General features: G+C 32.9%; 1 protein-coding gene across 1 annotated transcript; it reads right to left on the bottom strand.

Moving 5' to 3' along the window:
- Nucleotides 1–508: 508 nt before the first annotated feature.
- On the bottom strand, nucleotides 509–18,661 carry LOC111416390 (uncharacterized). Its single transcript, XM_023048394.2, has 3 exons — nucleotides 18,495–18,661; nucleotides 17,998–18,371; nucleotides 509–2,241 (listed from the first exon to the last, which is right to left on the bottom strand). The coding sequence occupies exons 1-3, from the start codon at nucleotides 18,567–18,569 to the stop codon at nucleotides 537–539; spliced, it is 2,154 nt and encodes a 717-aa protein (XP_022904162.2). The 5' UTR covers nucleotides 18,570–18,661; the 3' UTR covers nucleotides 509–536.
- Between the last annotated feature and the right edge of the window lie 1,884 nt (nucleotides 18,662–20,545).

Below are 20,545 nucleotides of genomic sequence, written 5' to 3'. Positions count from 1 at the left end.
TATGAGGCAACTAATTATTCTTTGTACTTTCGTTTCGTTTTGTCCGCGAACGATGATGTTATCGCATCCTTTCGGGTCCGGTAGCGGACTAAGCGGACCCATTTTCTTTCTTTACCTTCACATCTACTCCGACTATTGATTAATGATGAGCTCGCTGATCTGTAATCGATGATATACCAGTGGATATCCTAAACAATGCATTGTTTCAATAGAAAATATATTATAAAATAATCTTAATCTTATTTTAGTGGCCTTTTTAAATCGTAAATCTTTTATTATTGTTGAACCTTTTGTTTTCTATTAAATAGTGATCAATACAAAAATTTAAAGAGGTCAAAAAATTGAATTTTAGATGGTAGATATTATTTGGTAGAATACCTGCTTCCATCTATTATTTAGTTGTTGAAAATGTGAGTTGAAATATCAGTTCTCTAAACCGAGAAGTTAATTTGGTAGCCTAACTCAACAAATTTTTCTAAATATTGTTTAAAAAATTTAAATAAAACAATTATATTTAAAAACATCTTTATTTTAGATTAAGAAACAGGTTTATCACTATTTTTATTATTATTATTATTATGATTTGGTGACTTAATAGGATGTACTTTATTCTTTTTGTAAGATGATAAAATTCCTTTCCATTTTTTTCTTGTATCGGCATCCATAATTACGATAAAAATAAATAGTACGAAAGCCTGTATGGGTGCAACAATGTGAAATAGATAAGAACCGATTAGAGCGAATGTTGTCCAAGGTGAAACCAAGGCGAATAAAAACACCCAAGTTAATCCTAACATAAACGGCAATAACAAAGCGAGTCGCGTTTGTCTTCTGCTAATATTAACACCGAAATCTTGGCATTTACTTCTCGAAATGTTCCACATAATTAAAACATAAATAATAATATTCCCTAAAATAATTAATGACGTCGGTAAAATAACAAAATAAATTATTACAACGCCGTTTTCAGTACAAGATTGGCAATGAAGGCATTCCGGATAAATACATAAAGGAATTATGATTACAATTAACGGCAAAATCCAACCGATTATTAGAGATTTAATAATCGATATCTCATCTCCTTGAAATATCTGAACAAACTTTTTGTATTGAGTGTACCCGATTAACATCATCCAAGCAAATTGCGTTAATATAAAGTAATAAAGAATTATCGAAGCTACATAAGATATTTCAATACTCGCCAAAAATAATACAGTTTCCAACGCCATACTAATCATTAATTGTAAACTAAACCATCTCCTTTGATGCCAACGCTTAATTAATAAAACAGTTAACAACATACCGGTAACTCCCATTAATGATAAAACGCACCCGAAAATCATTATAGTCCGTAACATTAAATCGTGTCTTTTGTATAACGCTTCTATTACCGTTTGAGGTTGAGCATAATTTATCGACATTGAAAAACTCGATAAAATATCAAATTGTGAATTATCATCGTGATAATGAACATCGCCAGCTAATGAATTATGAACGTTCACCTCAGCGAAAGGAAATCGTCTGGAAGTCTTACACTCATCGTTGATTTTATTTTGCTTATCATCATAAAGAAACATGTATGTAATTGGAGCCGAAGAACACTCTGAAGTATCCCCATTGTAAATATCTTTATTTTGAATAACAAACCACTCCCCGGAAGTTTGTGAATTTGGTTTTAAAAAGATATCAAATAAAGCTACATCTTCTTGGCTACAAAAATTCGAAATACTCACCGCTATTATCCTACTAACAATTGTAGAATTAAATAATTTATTTCGATGAAATGCGGCAATGAGTATTTTCATTTTTCTTTTTTCCTCTTCCGTTTTGTGATAACTGATGTAATCCAAAAAATCTTTTGAAACATATCCCGCCACTTCAAGATTTTCAGTATCTAAATTATCGTGGGTTTCGTTTGTATAAACTTTTTTCACTGTATAATTGAGAAATGAATCCGACGGCGATGTTTTATAAAGTCCGAATCCCGAGATGTTTTCCAAAAACGGATTCGAAATTTCAAATACAAAATGCGCTTCGTGTATACACGTTAAGTTGTGTATTTCGTCCGCGATTCGTTTAAAAAAGACGTTTATTCCGGCTAAAGTGAAATTGTAAGATTCGAACATTTTGAATTTCTGTTCGACATCACTTATATTTAGTTCCATTATGTTATTTAGAATTGGACCGTAATTCTGTAATAATCTTGGGAGGTGATCTTCTAAAGTCATTGCGTAAAAAGCTCTAGAAAAAAATATAGTATAAGTTTATTTGAAAAAATTAAATTAAAACAAAAATTAGCCCATACATAAATTGTCTTAAAAAAATATTTTATAATTTTGTTACATTTATATTTAAATTTGTTACATTTTCTATTTTTAAAAATTCTTTTACGTTCAAAAATAAATTAATAGCATCTTATAACATTTGTCATTTAATTGCGAAAAGAGGATATCCTCATTAGTGATGGGTAGGGATGGCCACGATGTATCGATGTTATAAAAATATCGATTTTTTCGTTTCGATATTCGATGTTTTAAATCGATATTTTTTCTTGCGATTATATCGGTATATATCGATATTTCATTCGATATATTATTCGATGTTTTATTTGATATATTATTCGATATTTCATTCGATATATTATTCGATGTTTTATTCGATATATTATTCGATGTTTTATTCGATGTTTTATTCGATATATTATTCGATGTTTTATTCGATATATTATTCAATGTTTTATTTACTGTTTTATTTAATGCTTTATTCGATATAAGTACATATTATTTGATGTTTTATTAGATATTTTATTCGATGTTGCAATTTTCTAAAAAGTTTGTGTTGAGTTTAAACCGTTTGAGATTATTTTTAATAATAATCGTTATAATTGATTCGTTTATTATAACTGGAAAAGATTGTTGGTGGTTTAAGAAATTATGAATAACCTCAAACCTGTCTATTCCTGTCTAGGATCGAGTGAATCAGCGTCGATTTTTATACCAATACGGTCTGTGATTGCGGTTATACATTGTGAGCTGTGGTACTCTATCGATCGAGACGACAGTCTAGTCGTCTAGAGCTCATGTCAGTGGTGTCGTGATTGTCGTGAATATACGTTAAAACAGTATTGCTAATATTATTATTTACTTTCCGATAGAACGATTTAGTAAACTGAGAAGGCGATTGATTTTAAAAATATGGCACCACCAAAAAGTGTAGTTTGGAAACACTTTAACAAAACAAAAGACGGATATGCGGTGTGTCGTTATGCGTGTGAAAAAAAATAAAAACATCAGGTAACACCACAAATTTGATAGGGCATCTCAATAGATTACACAAAACTATAATGAAGAAAAGTGTTGAACAATTGGGATCTGAAGAAACAATGGATATATGTTCAGAAAGTGATCTTCCTGGAACTTCTCAACAAGATTCTGATGAAAGTCGGATATCGTCGGCAAATGCAGTTACAACTAATACAAATTACATGCGTCAATCATTAATAACGAAAAATTTTCAAGAGATTAAATCTTTTGGAGAAGGTGGCGAAAAATTTAATGCCATTACAAATTCTATTTTATTTATGATTTGTAAAGACATGCAGCCATTCAGTATTGTGGAATCTGAAGGTTTTAGACAATTAATGAAACTTGTTGTGCCTCAATACAAAATACCTAGCCGACAAACTTTAACGCGAAGGCTAGATGCAAAGTATGGCTCTCTGGAGTCATTTGTTAAGGTAAAGTTATCATTTGTAGACAGTGTTGCAATTACGACTGATATTTGGAGTGATACTATGCAAACCCGAAGTTTCCTGGGAATCACAGTGCACTACGCAAGTGATGGCAAAATGTTTTCCTTTACTTTAGGAGTTTGTGATCTAAAACATCGCCATACAGCAGAGTATTTAGCCGAAAAATTAATGGAAACGTGCAATCAGTGGAACATTCCAAAAGAAAAAATTACTGCAGTTGTAACCGATAATGGGGCTAACATAGTTAAAGCAGTACACATAGCATTTGGGAAACATGTTCACATGGCTTGTTGTGCACATACATTAAACTTGGTGGCTGAAAAATCTATTGACAGTACGGGAGCTTTAAAAGGATTGATTGGTAAAGTAAAGTTAATCGTTACGTGGTTTAAACACAGTATTGTTGCAAGTGATGAATTAAGAAGACGGTCACCAAAAAAACTTATTCAAGAAGTTCCAACTAGATGGAATTCAAAATATTACATGCTAAAACGCTTCTTGGAACTAAGATCTATTATTATCTTGAAACTCATGAAATAGAAGAAGTTACAAGACTGTTGCAACCCTTAGAAGTTGCAACAAAAGAACTTTGCGGTGAAAATTATGTAACTGCCAGCAAAATTATTCCAATGATACATTGTTTAAGTAAAAAAAATTCTGAAATGAGTTCTAGTTTGCAGATAGCAAAAGATCTACAAAAATCTTTAACATTAGAAATTAACCAACGATTTGGTAATGTTGAAGAGATACGTTTGATGGCTGTATCAACAATTTTAGATCCTAGATTTAAAAAAATACACTTTCAAAACTTAACAGCATGTTCAACAGCTGTTGAGCATCTAGAAACAATTGTAAAATCACTGACATCACCATTAGCTGCAGAACAAATTGCGCCTGTAGGTTCTCATCACATTCCTGACGAAGGTAAAGTTTTTAATTAAATCCGATTAGATTAATTACTTCTTTTTTGTTTTTAGAAGAAGAATTTAATTTATGGAGTCAGCATGACGTAATGGTAGAAAAAATAAATAACAGCAACAACGATGGCACTTCAGAGATAGCGCATTATCTCAAATGCCCATTAAAGAAATTTGAACAAAATCCCTTACAATTATGGGACGATATTAAAGGAATTTGCCCAACATTGGCCAAAATTGCCCCAAAATACCTAAGCATACCAGCCACATCGGTTCCATCAGAAAGGCTGTTTTCAAAAGCCGGTCAAGTTTTGACGCAACAGCGAAGCAGGCTTAAAGGAAAACGCTTATCAAAACTTTTATTTTTAAATTCTTGTGATGAATTATTTTTTTAGTTTTATTCCATTCTGTTATTCTTGTTTAGTAGATTTAGTAGATATCTTTTGTTGTTGGTATTAAAAATGTTCAGTTTATTTTAATAAAATGATTTAAAAATTTATAGATACATTTTACATAAAAAAAAAATCAAATAAAAGACATCGATGTTTTTTATATCGAGTAAAACAGCGAATAGATCGAATAAAACATCGAATAATATGTACTCATATCGAATAAAGCATTAAATACTACAGCAAATAAAACATTGAATAATATATCGAATAAAACATCGAAAATCATCGATGTTTTTTATTCGATGTTTTTGTCATATCGATATTGCACGTTCGATATATCAAATGATCTAAACATCGATGTTTCATATTTTTTGGCCATCCCTACTCATTAGTGATGGGCATAATCGAGGTATATGAATAATCGATTATTAATCGATTATTTGATTATTAATCGATTATTTTATAATCGAATAAAATAATCAATTATAAAATAATCGAATAAAATAGTCGATTGTTTTTCCATTCGATGATGAAAGTTGAAATAAAATTCTATCTAAAATATTTACGGTATTACTACTTCAGATTGCTGTTTCGGGGATTTACCGAATTCTTTGAAACTCGATGTATATACACGTGCAGACCCCTACCCGAACTACGTTCGTCGTTCACTCGAGCACAAACTACTCGGCAGTATTGTTGTGTTGTTTTGCAACCAGGTCAAGTGTTTGTGTATTGTTCTGTGTTTATTAAGATTTAATGATATTCCGATGCCGCGACAAACTGCAAAGAGATCCTTCGTCTGTGTAGTATTATGGCGACATCTAGCGGCAAAATTGTAGAATGCTCACGTGTTAACGAGTGCAACGACGACCAAGCACAGTTAACACACGACCACCAACTTAGAAACATCACCTAGTTCAAGTGAAATCAAACTGTTTTAATCATTTAAGTTGTTTTATGCTATTCAAACAATATAACATAGTTTTTGAACATATTTAAATTGTACCTTATTATTATAATAAATAATAATACCACATAAATTGGCGACGAGAGAAAGAAAACGCAAACAAGTTATAACAGGTGGCGTGACGTCATAAGACACATGGAAGAATCGAGAACGAAGGTGACGTAATCAAGAAACGGATTTTTAACGGAACAAAATGGAATCACAACAACAAGAAAAACGTAAACATTTTAATTTTGAAGCTTTTAAAGAAGATCAAGAAGATTTTCATTATTACATACAACGTTTTGAAGTGGAGTTAGCAATAAACGGAATAAAAACAACGGACGCAGACGCACGAAACCTACTACTTTCAAAGGTAGGATCACAACCTTTTAAATTATTAGTAGATCACTATAGACCAGATAACGTTATAACAAAAACGTACAATGAAATAAAAGATGTCTTAAACAAATATTACGGGAAGAAATCATATGTTTTATCAGAACGAGTAACATTTGCGATGTGTATGAGAAAGGAAACGGAAACAGTAACTCAATTTATAACTAGACTTCGTGGTTTGGCAGGAAATTGCGAATTTGGTGCAAATTTAAACGAACGTCTGCGTGATCAATTCGTAATCGCAATTAATAACTCTGCGTGGCAACAAGAGATCATTCGGGAACATCCAAATAATTCTGCAACTTTGTCAGAAATTGAAGCTACAGCCGTGAAGCTTGAACAAGCAAGTATTCATTCGCAAAAATTAACGTCACTTACTCAACAAAATCAATTAGAACATGCATACCGGGTAACAAAACAAAATTTCAACAAACACAAAAACGAACAAAGGTCGGAAAGAATACCTAAATCTTTTGACAGAAAACAAAAATGTTTGTTTTGCGGTAATAAACGACACGAAAACGTACAAACTTGTCCAGCTAAGGATAAATCCTGTTCTTCGTGCGGGAAGAAAGGACATTTTGCAAAAGTTTGCATTTCTTCAGGAAAAATAAAGTTAAACAAAAATCAAACTACAAACACGCGAAACGTAACAACAAAAACAAACGATGAGTCATCATCTGACAACGGAACAAGCTCAGACACTTTAACTATATGTAACATATGAACATCAAAGAAAGTAATGTTAACAGTTAAGATTGAAAACAAGGATTGTCAAATGCTTTATGACCCAGGAGCTGCACATTCAGTAATAGGGAAAAAAGTATGGAAAAACTTGGGAAAACCTAAGTTACAACCCACGAACAATCTTGTAGCTTATACCGACATAGAAATCAAAACATTAGGAACAACCAAAGTACAAGTCACAGCATATGGAAGAACACTAACACTACCCATTTACGTAGTTGAGCAAGACGACACACCTTTATTTGGTCTCGATTGGTGCATAGCATTCAAAACACCATTACCTGAAGGAGCACGAATTTGTAACATTCAATATCAGAAAAACAACGACAAACAGATTGTATCAATTGAGAAAGTAGAAAAGCAATTAACGAAAATTTTAGAACAACATAAAGAACTATTTGATGGTAGCATTGGAACCATAAGGGGACACACAGCCCGCATACACATTTCCAGCGATGTAACACCAAAGACTTTTAGGCCTCGACCAGTACCTTTAGCCTTACAGAAGAATGTATCAAAAGAGATTGAAAGATTAGTTAAAGAAGATGTATTAGAACAAATAGATACAACTACCACACCGATCGAATGGGCGACACCAGTGGTGATAGCAGTTAAATCAAATGGAAATGTTCGTCTTTGTGGAGATTACAGAGTCACAATAAATCCATTCGTTCAGGTAGACAATTATCCTCTACCCAGATGCGAGGATATGCTTAGTAAACTGAGTGGTGGAAAACATTTTTCACGAATAGACTTAAAAGACCCATATTTACAACTACCCGTTCATTCCGATTCAAGAAAATATCTAGTTATTGCAACACACAAAGGTTACTATACCTACAAACGTTTACCCTTCGGACTCTCATTTGCTCCATCATTATTCCAACGAACGATGGACCAAATATTAAATGGATTAGAAGGTACCACATGTTATTTAGATGACATATTAATAACTGCACCAGACAAGGAAACTCATTTGAAACGAATTGAACGTGTGTTAGCACGGTTACGACAAGCTGGCATCAAAACGCAAGCATCTAAGTGTGCCTGGTTACAGAAGGAAATTGTGTTTCTGGGACATAAAATAGATAGAAATGGGTTACACCCAACTGAAGAACACATCCATGCAATACAGCAAATGCCACGACCTCGAAATGTCACAGAATTGCGTTCTTTTCTGGGATTAATCACATATTATGCCAAATTTATCGAAAATCTACAGATCATTTGTGAACCCCTTCATCGACACCTTAAGAAGAATACGTCATTCAATTGGACAAATCATGATTCAGAAATATTCAAATCACTGAAGAAAACTTTAACCTCAGAATCAACATTAGTACATTATAATGAAAATTTACCACTTTACGTCAGTAGTGATGCATCGGCAAGAGGAGCAGGAGCGGTGCTAGCTCACAAAATGCCCGACGATACCCTAAGACCTGTTGCATTCACATCCCGTACTTTTACAGACGTAGAAACCAGATATTCGACAATTGATAAAGAAGCATTAGCTATTGTCTATGCGGTAACAAAATTTCACCAATATCTGTACGGACGACATTTTTATCTTTTAACCGACCATAAACCGCTAAAACGTATTTTTAGTCATAAACGCGAAACACCAAAAATAGCAAGCAATCGATTGTTAAGATGGGCTATGTTATTGAACAGTTATAATTACACCATCAGATATACACCCGGAAAACAAAATCAAGCGGCGGACGCTTTGTCAAGATTACCTATCTGTGAAGATACACCAAGAAAAATGAAGCGATTGGTCTACCAAAGCGAGGACATCTGTTACACCTCCGAGTTAAACACCTGCCGATGTCAAGAAAAGAATTACAGAAAGAAGTTTTTAAGGATCACGTGTTGTGCAAAATAATACCATATATTAAAACATATTGGCCTGATAAAGATATACTTCCAAATGAACTGATACCATATTACGAAAAAAGGGATGAGCTATCGTATGAGGAAGATATGATTCTTTGGAAGGGAAGGATATGTATCCCAGAAAAACTTCGCAAAACAATATTAAAGATGTTGCATGAGGGACACCCGGGAATCACAGGAATGCAGAGTATGGCGAAATTACACGTCTACTGGCCAAATATCAACAACGATATACAAAAGTTTATAGAACATTGCGAGTATTGTCAAAGCTCGAGAAAGAGTACCCAACATCTACCTCTATATTCATGGGCAGCACCACCAGTTCCGTGGTCACGAATCCATCTGGATTTTGCAGGACCGTTTGAAGGAAGAATGTGGTTAGTGGTTATCGACGCCTACACCAAATGGATTGAAATTGAACCGATGAAATCAACGACAAGTGCCAAAACAATAAATATTTTAAGAAAAATGTTCGCGCGGTATGGACTGCCTAAAATAATAGTGACTGACAATGGACCACAATTAACATCGGAAGAGTTTGAAAGTTTCTGTACGTCGTTAGGTGTAAAGCACGTACGTACCACTCCATATCACCCGCAGACAAATGGGATCGCGGAAAGACTTGTAAAAACTTTTAAGAATCGCATGAAGTGTAGTGAAAAAGATATAGATCTAAATACGCGAGTGCAATCATTTTTAACTTCATATCGAGCAACCCCTACTAGAACGACCGGACGAACACCGTACGAACTTATGTTTGGTCGGCTCATGAGAAATAAGTTTGATCAACTGAAACCGGATGTACACAGACGACTCGATGAGGAGAGTATAAGACAAAAGCAATGTTATGATCGACACCATGTAAAAGAGAAATCCTTCGAGATAGGAGAGCCTGTTTGGGTCAACAACCCGTTAGCGGACGGATCAAAACCGGGCCAGATAGTTGAAAAAACAGCACCGTACTCTTATATAGTAGATCTGGGAAATTCTGTAAAACGAAAGCATGCAGATCAGATGAGATCTCGAGTAAAATCCCCTCTTAATGATGTACCAACTACCCCAGAAAAGCCGAAGGAAATATTCACGGAAATTGACGAATCAACCAGTATGGAAGACCCAAAATGTGACACTCCAAAGAAAAAGATACCCCAACCTGAGATTATAACAGATCGGGAGTCCGAAACGAAGCCTAGACGGAATCCTATCCGGGATCGACGACTTCCGGCGCGTTATCAAGTTTAAGTGAGGGAGGGATGTAGTATTATGGCGACATCTAGCGGCAAAATTGTAGAACGCTCACGTGTTAACGAGTGCAACGACGACCAAGCACAGTTAACACACGACCACCAACTTAGAAACATCACCTAGTTCAAGTGAAATCAAACTGTTTTAATCATTTAAGTTGTTTTATGCTATTCAAACAATATTACATAGTTTTTGAACATATTTAAATTGTACCTTATTATTATAATAAATAATAATACCACAGTCTGGGATCATTTTGTACGAAGAGGAGATGTCTCAATGTGTAGTGAATGTAAGCGAGAATTTAAATTCTTTGGCAATACTACAAATTTAAGTGAACACCTAAAGCGAAAGCACCCAGCCTTATTATTACAAAAATCTAAACCTTCTGAAGATACATCATGCGAAGAAATTCGAGGTACACTCCCGTCAACTTTTACAACTGAAACTTCCTCACAACATTCTATAATACACCCACCGCCTTCCAAACGTAAACGTCAACTTGCTCTTTACGGAAAAACACAAACATAATATTTCAGAAAATGAACAAACCGAAATAGATCAAAGTTTAGTTGAAATGATAGTTTCTGATTTTCAGCCCTTATCCATTGTTGAAAATAAGGGGTTCATGAAATATACAAATAAACTTCCCTGATACCAAATATATATACAGCGACGTTGAGTAAGGTAAAAAATGAGTTGAATTTGTCGTCAAATTTGTCTATAACAACAGATATATGGACATCATCATCAACGAAAGCATTTTTGGCAGTTACTGCTCATTATATAAACAGAAGCCAATTGAACAGTTACCTACTGGAAACAAAACAATTGGTTGATCGTCATTCAGCAGGAAATGTTGCCAGCGCACTTCGCGAAGTTTTTGAAAGTTGGGATATCTTTGAAAAAGTTCACTGTATTGTAACAGATAACGCTTCAAATATGAGAAACGCTATCACTGTTCATCTCAATAAGACTCGCCAACCCTGCATAGCACATACGCTGAACCTATGTACCATGGACACCCTCAAACATACAGATCTACAGCAATTGCTCGAGAAATGCAAAAATATTGTGGGACACTTTAAAAGAAGCACTGTAGCATCTGGTGAACTGGCCAAAATGCAGGATCAAATGAAACTTCCTCTGCCAAAATTGAAATAGGACGTTTCAACAAGATGGAATTCTTGCTTGGCGATGATGCAAAGATTAGAGGAATTAAAAGTTCCGTTGTCAGCAGCAATGTCCAATCTTCCCGGATCACCTGCACTTTTGTCATCGGAAGACTGGGCACTAATAATTAAAGACTGCATATGTATTTTAAAACCTATTGAAGCTACGACTTCCGAGTTGTCGGGAGAAAAATATATAACGTTGTCCATTATCATCCCCTTAATTCGTGGTGTCCAACACGCTGTTGAGAATGCACAACCAATAACTTCCACGGGAAAGGTATTGCAAACTAATTTTCATGATATCCTATTGAGGAGATTGGGTTATGTTGAATCTTCAAAAATTTGTACAAAGGCGACATTATTGGACCCCAGATTAAAGATATTGGCCTTCGATAAGGTAATAAATGGTAATCAAGCCCTTAAATGGATTACACAAGAAGTAGAGGATTTGATTGTGACTATCACTCAGCATCTAGAAACTCCAAATTCTGAAATACCTTGTATTCAGGGGCGTGCAGGTAAATTATTACTGTTAACTCATTTTCGTTAAAAGTTTTTTTTTGTTTGTCATTGCAATAGTTCGATAATAGAGTATATTTGAATATAAATTTTAGGTTCCAGCGAGAACCAAGCTAGTTTACTTTGGGAGCATTTTGATATAAAGGCTAAGCAGGAATTCAGCGCGTCCACACCTACACATTCTGCCGAAGCACAAATGAAGCAGTAGCTAGACCTACCATTGGTAGATAGGAAGCTGAATCCTTTAGACTTTTGGGAGTCCAAGAAAGAGATGTTCCCGGAACTATATAAACTTGCAAATAAGTACCTCTGCGTGCCAGCAACATCAGTGCCATCTGAGAGGGTATTCTCAAAAGCAGGCGAGTTAACAAAGGACAGAAGGAGTAGGTTAAGCAGCAATATGATCAACGAAATCATGTTTTTAAATAGTAATATGTAGTGCAATAAATATTTTCTTTGAAATATGTATTTTGACTGACCATCCTCCATATTATCATGGGGAATCAAATAATCATTCTTTTTTTACTTCATATTAAACAACTAGTAATGAATACAAACATAAAACGTGGATTCTACTAATCATTTGAGGCTCTATTTAATTTAAATATTAAAATGAGACATTCAGAGAAGTCGGTAAATTCCCAAAACAGCCTTGAAGTAGTATGTCAGTCAATATTTTATATAGAATTTTATTTTAACTTTCAACATTGAATGAAAAAATAATCGAATAGAAATATAATCGAATGGAAAAATAATCGATTATTTTATTCGATTATTTTATTATAATCGATATCTCGAATGATCGTGTATAATCGGTTAATCGATTATGGTCATTCGATTATGCCCATCACTAAATCCTCATACTGTCGCAGAAAACAATTAATATTGCCTGCATTGAAAAAGGTAATAAGTAAAAAATATCCTTACATTCAGTCTTAAAAAGCATTGCTTTGAGCAACAGCAGTGTTCATATATTAATGATTTGTAAAAAAGAAGCAATTACTGAAGAATTCCTTACTGCGGAGCAATTGAAAACATATTCAACAGGAGAACATATATTTTCATGTGTTGAAAATGCCTGATAAGTTTGATATACCTATTTTGTGCTACACAGACAACATTTGGTTGCAAAAAAAAATAAATAGAAACCTTCATTTTGAATTTTTTTATAAAAGCTATAAACAAAATCAAATCCAAACCTTTGTATTACCAACTTTTTGCCCAACTATGCGATAAAAACGATGAAATGTATAATAATTTGCTATTCCACACAGAAGCACGTTAGTTATCCAAGGGTAATTATTGGTTACAAAGGCTTGTTGACATTTTCGATTCTGTGGTAGAATTTCTACTTGAAAACGACAAACATCAAAGAATGAAAATATTAGAGTTAAAACGCCATATATTTTTTTGCGGTTTTCGCATTTCAATAACGTCCAATATAAATTGCAAGGAATCATCTGAAATCCTTGGAAATACCTTCATGGATGACTGATCCCTTTCAATGTGAAACGACGGAATTAGATTTTTCTCTGCAGCCGGAAATAATAGAATTAAAAGAAGATCTTGAATTACAAAATGTATTCAAAACACGTGGTTACGCAACATTTTGGAACTCACAACGTGTTCAACAACAACATCTCCATTTAAAAAATGTTTTTGGGCCCTTATTATTAGCTTTCCCAAGTTCTTATTTAGTAGAAACTGGTTTCAGCTACCTAAACGACCTCTAGCGAAAATAAAGAAATAGATTAAATGTAGCAGAACGTGGCGATCTAAGGATAATTCTTAGCAACTTTGAGCCAAATATTTCCACAATTGTATCGAAGCTCAATATTTTAATTTCATGTTATTTTATTCATTATTTAATAAATAACTCGAACAATAAATTTATTTCCAGGATAGGATTGAGAACCATTGAAACGACAATTATTTTTTCATATGCCTATATTTCGCTTTTGTATTAAAGCTTCTTCAGGGCTTGAATTTCTACAAACAAGTAACATATCGGTTTTAGTGTTTATTGAATTAAATTTTTGAATTTAAATTATAGTGTTCTTCACCTTTCACGTGGGACACGTGTTTTCATTTAAAAACTTGTTTTCTCGGTTATTCGTTGACCGATGTTCGACCTTTGTGGTTCTCACATGGATTGCGTCGTGGCTAATTTTTAATATTTTTCGCTGTTTCAAGTAGAATTTGTAAGTTTTTTGTAATGTTTTACAACTAGTTTAACATTATAACAATATATAATAATTATTTATTATAGTGAGCAACTAGAAAGCATCAGAGCTGATAATGAAACATGAGTAGCAACTAATAAATAAAAGGCAGAATTATTTGCAAACCACTTAAAAAAGATCTTTCAGCCAAATGACATAAGTTTCGGTGGTGAAGAAGTCAAAGAATCTATTATTCCCAATGAACGTATAGAACACCTAATAAAATTGCTAAAGAAATTAAGTAGAAAATGAATGCATAGAAAGCACAACTTTAATTTCACTACAGAAGATATTTTAAAAAGTCTTCCCAGAAAACCTATTATAAAAAACCGACATATAATTGACACGTTTAATAAATGCAATTTCGTTTACAGCATGTATCTAATATATGGAAAATTGCAGAGGTAAGTATGATACCTACATAAGCCAAACAAAATACCAGATAAAATGGCATGACATAAACCAATTTATTTGCTCCGAGTCATCTCAAAAGTCTTCGAAAAACGCTTCCTTTAAAGACTTAATTAAACCATTAATAGAAAGAAACCAACTTATTCCGGAGTATCAATTCGGGTTTAGAGAAAAACATAGTACAATTGATTTAGTACACAGAATATCTGATCTTATAAAGAAAAACTTTCGAAGGAAGAAAAATTGATCTGCTATACATATTTATCGACGTAGCCAAGGATTCGATAAAATATGGTCAAATGGACCAAGAATGCTTTTATACTTATGTTAAATTGTACCTTATTTAATTCATTTGTGATATACTAGATACTAGTGATTTTGCGAAAAGCCGGATATTCAGCATCCCTTTCGGCTGGATATCCGGTTATCCGGCATATCTATCCGGCCATTATGGTTATAATTTCTGGTACATTTCTGAAGTAATACTCTACATTGCCACATTATTGCAATATTTGAATAAAAATGAAATTAATAAGAAAGCTGATAAGTTAAGTCAATTAATAATTGGCGATATTTCCACAAGGATCGTTCAAGAAATTAATTGTATAACGAATTTTCATATATTATACAACAAGACGATCGAAAGTACTCGATAATACGAGACATATTGCCTGAAACACCACGAGACCGAAGGTCGAGTGGTGTTTTTTAAGGCAATACGTCGAGATTCGAGAATTTTCGATTGTCGTGTTGTATATGGCTAGACTATTTCATGAATAAAAAATATACATATTTTTAGAATTTTTATATTTTTTTAATAAATTACATTGATTGTTATGGAAACATGCATGGATGTCTCGAAATTAATTAAATGTCAAACAAGCGATAATACAAAGGTTCGTATTATCGTTCTCCATGGTTACGGCCAAATAACCGCTGAAATACTCGCAATTGACGGAAAACCGCGAATTGTTATTGGCTGTTCACGATATGAATGAAATAGTCAAAATTATCGGTGAAAATTGCAACATCGAAAATTTTATCAAAACTTCAAATATTGTTTTCTCAAAAACTAAAAGTTATTTTTCAAAACGGGTTTGTTCATTGGAATGAGGACACTCTTATTAACACTTTGGGAAATTTTCGTACTCATATTCCAAGAAGTGGATTTTATACGAATTTTTAAAACTTAATATGCGAAAACTACAAAATTAGAAAAAATTGCCGATTATTTCAAAAATTTTCTTCTCAAAAACTAAAAGCGATTTTTCAAAACGGCTTGTTGCATTAAAAAGAGGACACTTTAATTAATAATTGGTGATATTTCCACAAGGATCCTTAAAGAAATTAATTGTATAGCGAATTTTGAAAATTATCGATAAACTTGCAACATCGAAAATTTCATCAAAACTTCAAATATTGTTTTCTCAAAAACTAAAAGTTATTTTTCAAAACGTGTTGGTTCATTGGAAAGAAGACACTCTTATTAATACTTTGGGAAATTTTCGTACTCATACTCAGAGAAGTGGATTTTATACGAATTTTTAAAACTTAATCGGCGAAAACTGCAAAATTCGAAAAAATTGTCGATTATTTCAAAAATTTATTTCTCAAAAACTAAAATCGATTTTTCAAAACGGCTTCTTGCATTAAAAAGAGGATACTTTAATTAATAATTGGTGATATTTCCACAGGGATCCTTCAAGAAATTAATTTTATAGCGAATTTTGAAAATTATCGATGAAAATTGCAATATCGAAAATTTTATCAAAACTTCAAATATTGTTTTCTCAAAAACTAAAAGTTATTTTTCAAAACGGGTTGGTTCATTGCAAAGAGGACACTCTTATTAACACTTTGGGAAATTTTCATACTCATATTCCAAGAAGTGAATTTTATACGAATTTTTAAAACTTAATCGGTGAAAATTGCAAAATTTGAAAAAATTTTTGATTATTTCAAAAATTTATGAATAGATGCCGGATAGTTGCCGGATATCCGTTCCACCACTACTAAACACTAAATCCAACAAAAAAATTAAATTTTAATTTTATTTAAACAAGTTATAAAAGACTGGATTGCAAATGAATATGTTTATTAAGAAATTTTGGAAATATAACTAAAAGAGCCTATCGCGAAAATGCGTCAATTAGGCTTTCAGTAAATATGAGACAACATAGGATTGTCAAAGTTATTTCTTCAGGCAAAAAAAGGTTCCTCAAAAACGTTCAAAGTTTGCAAAAAATAACGGTAAACAAGAGAAATATGTTTTATGTACCTATTGCGAAATTCCTCTATGTATAGAGAATGTTTTTGAAGTTTATCATACGAAAAAAATTACTAAAAGAGAACTAAAACTATATACCTATAAAAAATATATAAAATTACTGATAGGTTACTATTTTAAGTAAGAAGGCCTTCACGGCCGGTGTTAATTAAACTAAAACTAGAACTAACACTAGCACTATCACTAGACGTAGAACTAGAAACTTTAGGGTTAAACCGTGCGTCTTTTGAAAAAATGTTTAATGTTTCGGATGCCATTGTGCAACCTTCTTCAGAACGATTTTCGAAGTCACTTAACCCGAAAGTTTGTAGTTCTAGCTCTAGTGCTAGTTCTAGTGTTTACATCCATATCTATTAAAAAATATGGCGGATCGTAATCTTACATGACTTGATCATTTTCAGTTTTCAGTACTAGCACCATATAAACAAGGTTCCTCTAAGCGCCGTACTTACTTAAGCATTATTGCAATGATTATGCCGTTGAAGACAAAGGGTCCTTGAGGAGCATTTGAAACACCACAGAACAAACAGGGTGTTCCATGTAAAAAAGTTATGGAAAACCCATTTGAAAAACATCAAAATTTACTAAATTGTATGAACATTCTGTATAGTGTTTCTAATTTCTTTGCATACTACCATCTACCAAAGGCAAAAATGTCATTTTTACATAGTTTTTTAAAAAAGTTCTGCTACGAGGATATTTTGGAAACACAATTGATTTTCTCAGGAATCATTAACGCTGTGAATTAGCAACATATACGGTTGGTAAACAAATTTAGTTGTATTCAAAATGCAACGCCCTGTATAAATGACAATAAGTTTACATTATAGAAAGTAGTGAGTCTAACAACTTTTGTATAAAACAGTTTTTTCTGTTTTCAGTTTTCAGCTTTCTGGTTTCAGTGTTTCTGTTTTTTTAACAATTTTCGACAAAACAGAATAATTTGTAAAAAATGAGTTTAGAAATCATCAAGAAACCACCTAATTTCTTATTACATATTAATCTCATAATTACATATAGCTACTATTTAGCATAATCGTGTTTGGGCTCTTTTAATTTTTTTTTTTATGTTCAATAAAATAATTACCTAGATAATAAGTATTGATCAACATAAGTAAATTTATGTATATCCTCTGAAATTGGTCTTAATTTGCTGTAATCCGCGTGACCATCAACAATATAATTAAGGAAAATTTTATGCAATTGGTCGGTCTTTTCTGAAGTTTCAAAATTTCCGGAACAATTTCCATTAACATTTCCCCAAACTGCTCCATACGTATCATCACTTTCACAATATCTTTCAGCAACTCTACCTTCCGCATTTGCACAAAATTCATCCGAATACATGGTGACACCAACTTGAGTTCTCCTCCATGTTAACGTTTTGTTTCCGAGTGTAGTTTTTTCAGTATTACAATAATCGCTAGGAATTATTTCTTCACTTGTTGATTTCTCATTATCCTATACAATATAAAAGTTAGACAATTTTTTATGTATTAACAAACAATATGATTCAGAAAATAAAAGGGGAAAAGTAACCTTTAAAATCTCCGTTATAACAACAAATAAAAACTGGTAAATTACCTCAGGCCAAGAGAGAGTATCGTCAGGAAATACCAAGAAATTGGCTACAACGAAAATATAGAATCGTAAATCCATATTAACTGATCGGAAATTGACGGTATCATCAACACGGAAACCGCAACACTTACACGTAACATGTTTCAAAACACAATGTGTTGCGTGGAAATAGACTACTGCTAAGGTATGTAATAAACACGGAGGTAAACATTCAAGGTCGTTTTTTTAAGACGAGAACTAGTCACTTATGAATACATTAAAATGAAAATTATTTCCTTAATACTGTTAATTAATGTGCATTTTAATACATATTTCTAAATTCTACTTTTCATCAATTTTTACTATAATTCTTCTATTATGTTTAAGAACCAAGTATACATAATATATATCTTTATACTTTCACATTTTAATGCATTCGGGAAAACCCAAATATTTCGAACATTCGAAGAGCGCAAGGTATTAAATGACACTCTTATAATATAAATGAAAACACTTTATTTTATAATTAATATTACTTTATTTAATTTTTTTTTCTAATTATCAATCCAACCAAGTCAACATCATAAATTGAATACATGTTCTACATTATTTTAATACCAAAATTTTCAATAATGCAATAATCTGTGTTTCATGCCTGCTTCTTCCACCTCTATTTATTTATGAGATAACTTTAACGTTTTTTTTAGTATTCTAATTTGTCGCGACTTATAAAATGTAATCAATTTGTCCAGAAAAAATGATAGTTGCCACGGATTTACTTGACTTTGAAGTTATTACATATTTAACTCTGCAGCATTTATTTACAATTGATACTTTGAAAAGATTTTCATCTTCAAAATGGCAGAGTATACTAACTGAATTACCTAATAAGCATTTATGCGCTTTACATCTCAAAACCACTCGAAGTAACCGTATATTTCTATAAACAACTCCAAGAAACAATAGATAGGCTTCATACACACAATAAAGTGATAATACTGGAGATCTTAATGCCCGAATTGATGCCGTGAGGGGAATAAAACAGAAATACAACAAAACAATTCTTAATAATAACGGAAACCTACTCTTCTGCTCTAGAAACGAACTAAGAAGAAACACATATCTCCATCAAGTTCAACGCACTTGCATATACAGCGTGTCCCGTATCTTCCGCATCAGAGCATTATACGGTTGTAGGATACATTATTCTGAAGCGATCTTTCTAATAAAATTTTTTCGAAATGTTTATAATAACCGCACGGGAACTGTTTAAAGGAACTGTTTTTCGTCCAATCAGCAGATCGCAAATCAGACTCAGGTAATCGGTGCCACCCTCGGCCGGTCCGCTACGCCGATGATAACTCGTTTCCCACGTGTACTCACCAATAAATTCGTCATGGAAAGAGAAATAAACTTTTTCGATGAATCAAAGTTGTCCGTTATTGGTCGTCGTTAAACAGTTCCCGTGCGGTTGTTATAAACATTTCGAAAAAATTTTATTAGAAAGATCGCTTCAGAATAATGTATTCTACAACCGTATAATGCTCTGATGCGGAAGATACGGGACACGCTGTATATGCTTTGCCGATTTGCTCAAAAGAATTTTCCACATTGTCTGGTTGCAATAAATCGTAAACATGGTTTTAATTATTTGCAAAACTACAGTATTATTTTGTTAGGAATCTCCGATGCAGATTATTGCTTTCTTTTTGCTTATGTTGGTTGTCAAGTTAGAATTTCAGATGGAGAAGCATTAAAGCACACTAAGTTTTGGAAGAATCTCCAAAACAATTAACTTAATTTGCTCTCTGAAGTGCCAATAACTAACAGAGCTATGATATATCTAGTGAACGCAAAACCAACCTCAAACGACAGCCATTTTGGCAAACGCATAATCTGTTGGTTAGCAGACAGTGTTTGGTGTTTATACAGGGTGATTCAAAAAACCGTTGACAGACTTCTATGGCAGGTAATACATCAAAAATGAAGATGAATAGTTTTAATATACATGGGGTCGCAAATGCCTCCTTAACGATATATAGCGGGTAAAAGTTTCTTTAAAATTAAACATTATG

The sequence above is a fragment of the Onthophagus taurus genome, chromosome 2 (assembly GCF_036711975.1).
Source record: "Onthophagus taurus isolate NC chromosome 2, IU_Otau_3.0, whole genome shotgun sequence".
Lineage (NCBI taxonomy): Eukaryota > Metazoa > Arthropoda > Insecta > Coleoptera > Scarabaeidae > Onthophagus > Onthophagus taurus.
Note: the sequence above shows the minus strand (reverse complement) of the source record. Positions and strands in the feature narration are given on the sequence as shown.

Bases quoted from the DNA above. Each gene is read 5' to 3' on its own strand.
- LOC111416390 (XM_023048394.2), bottom strand. From the start codon at position 18,569: ATGGATTTACGATTCTATATTTTCGTTGTAGCCAATTTCTTGGTATTT. The intron at 18,372-18,494 runs GTAATTTACCAG...TATATTGTATAG, and splicing joins ATACTCTCTCTTGGCCTGAG to GATAATGAGAAATCAACAAG. The intron at 2,242-17,997 runs GTAATTATTTTA...ATTTTTTTCTAG, and splicing joins GATCAATACTTATTATCTAG to AGCTTTTTACGCAATGACTT.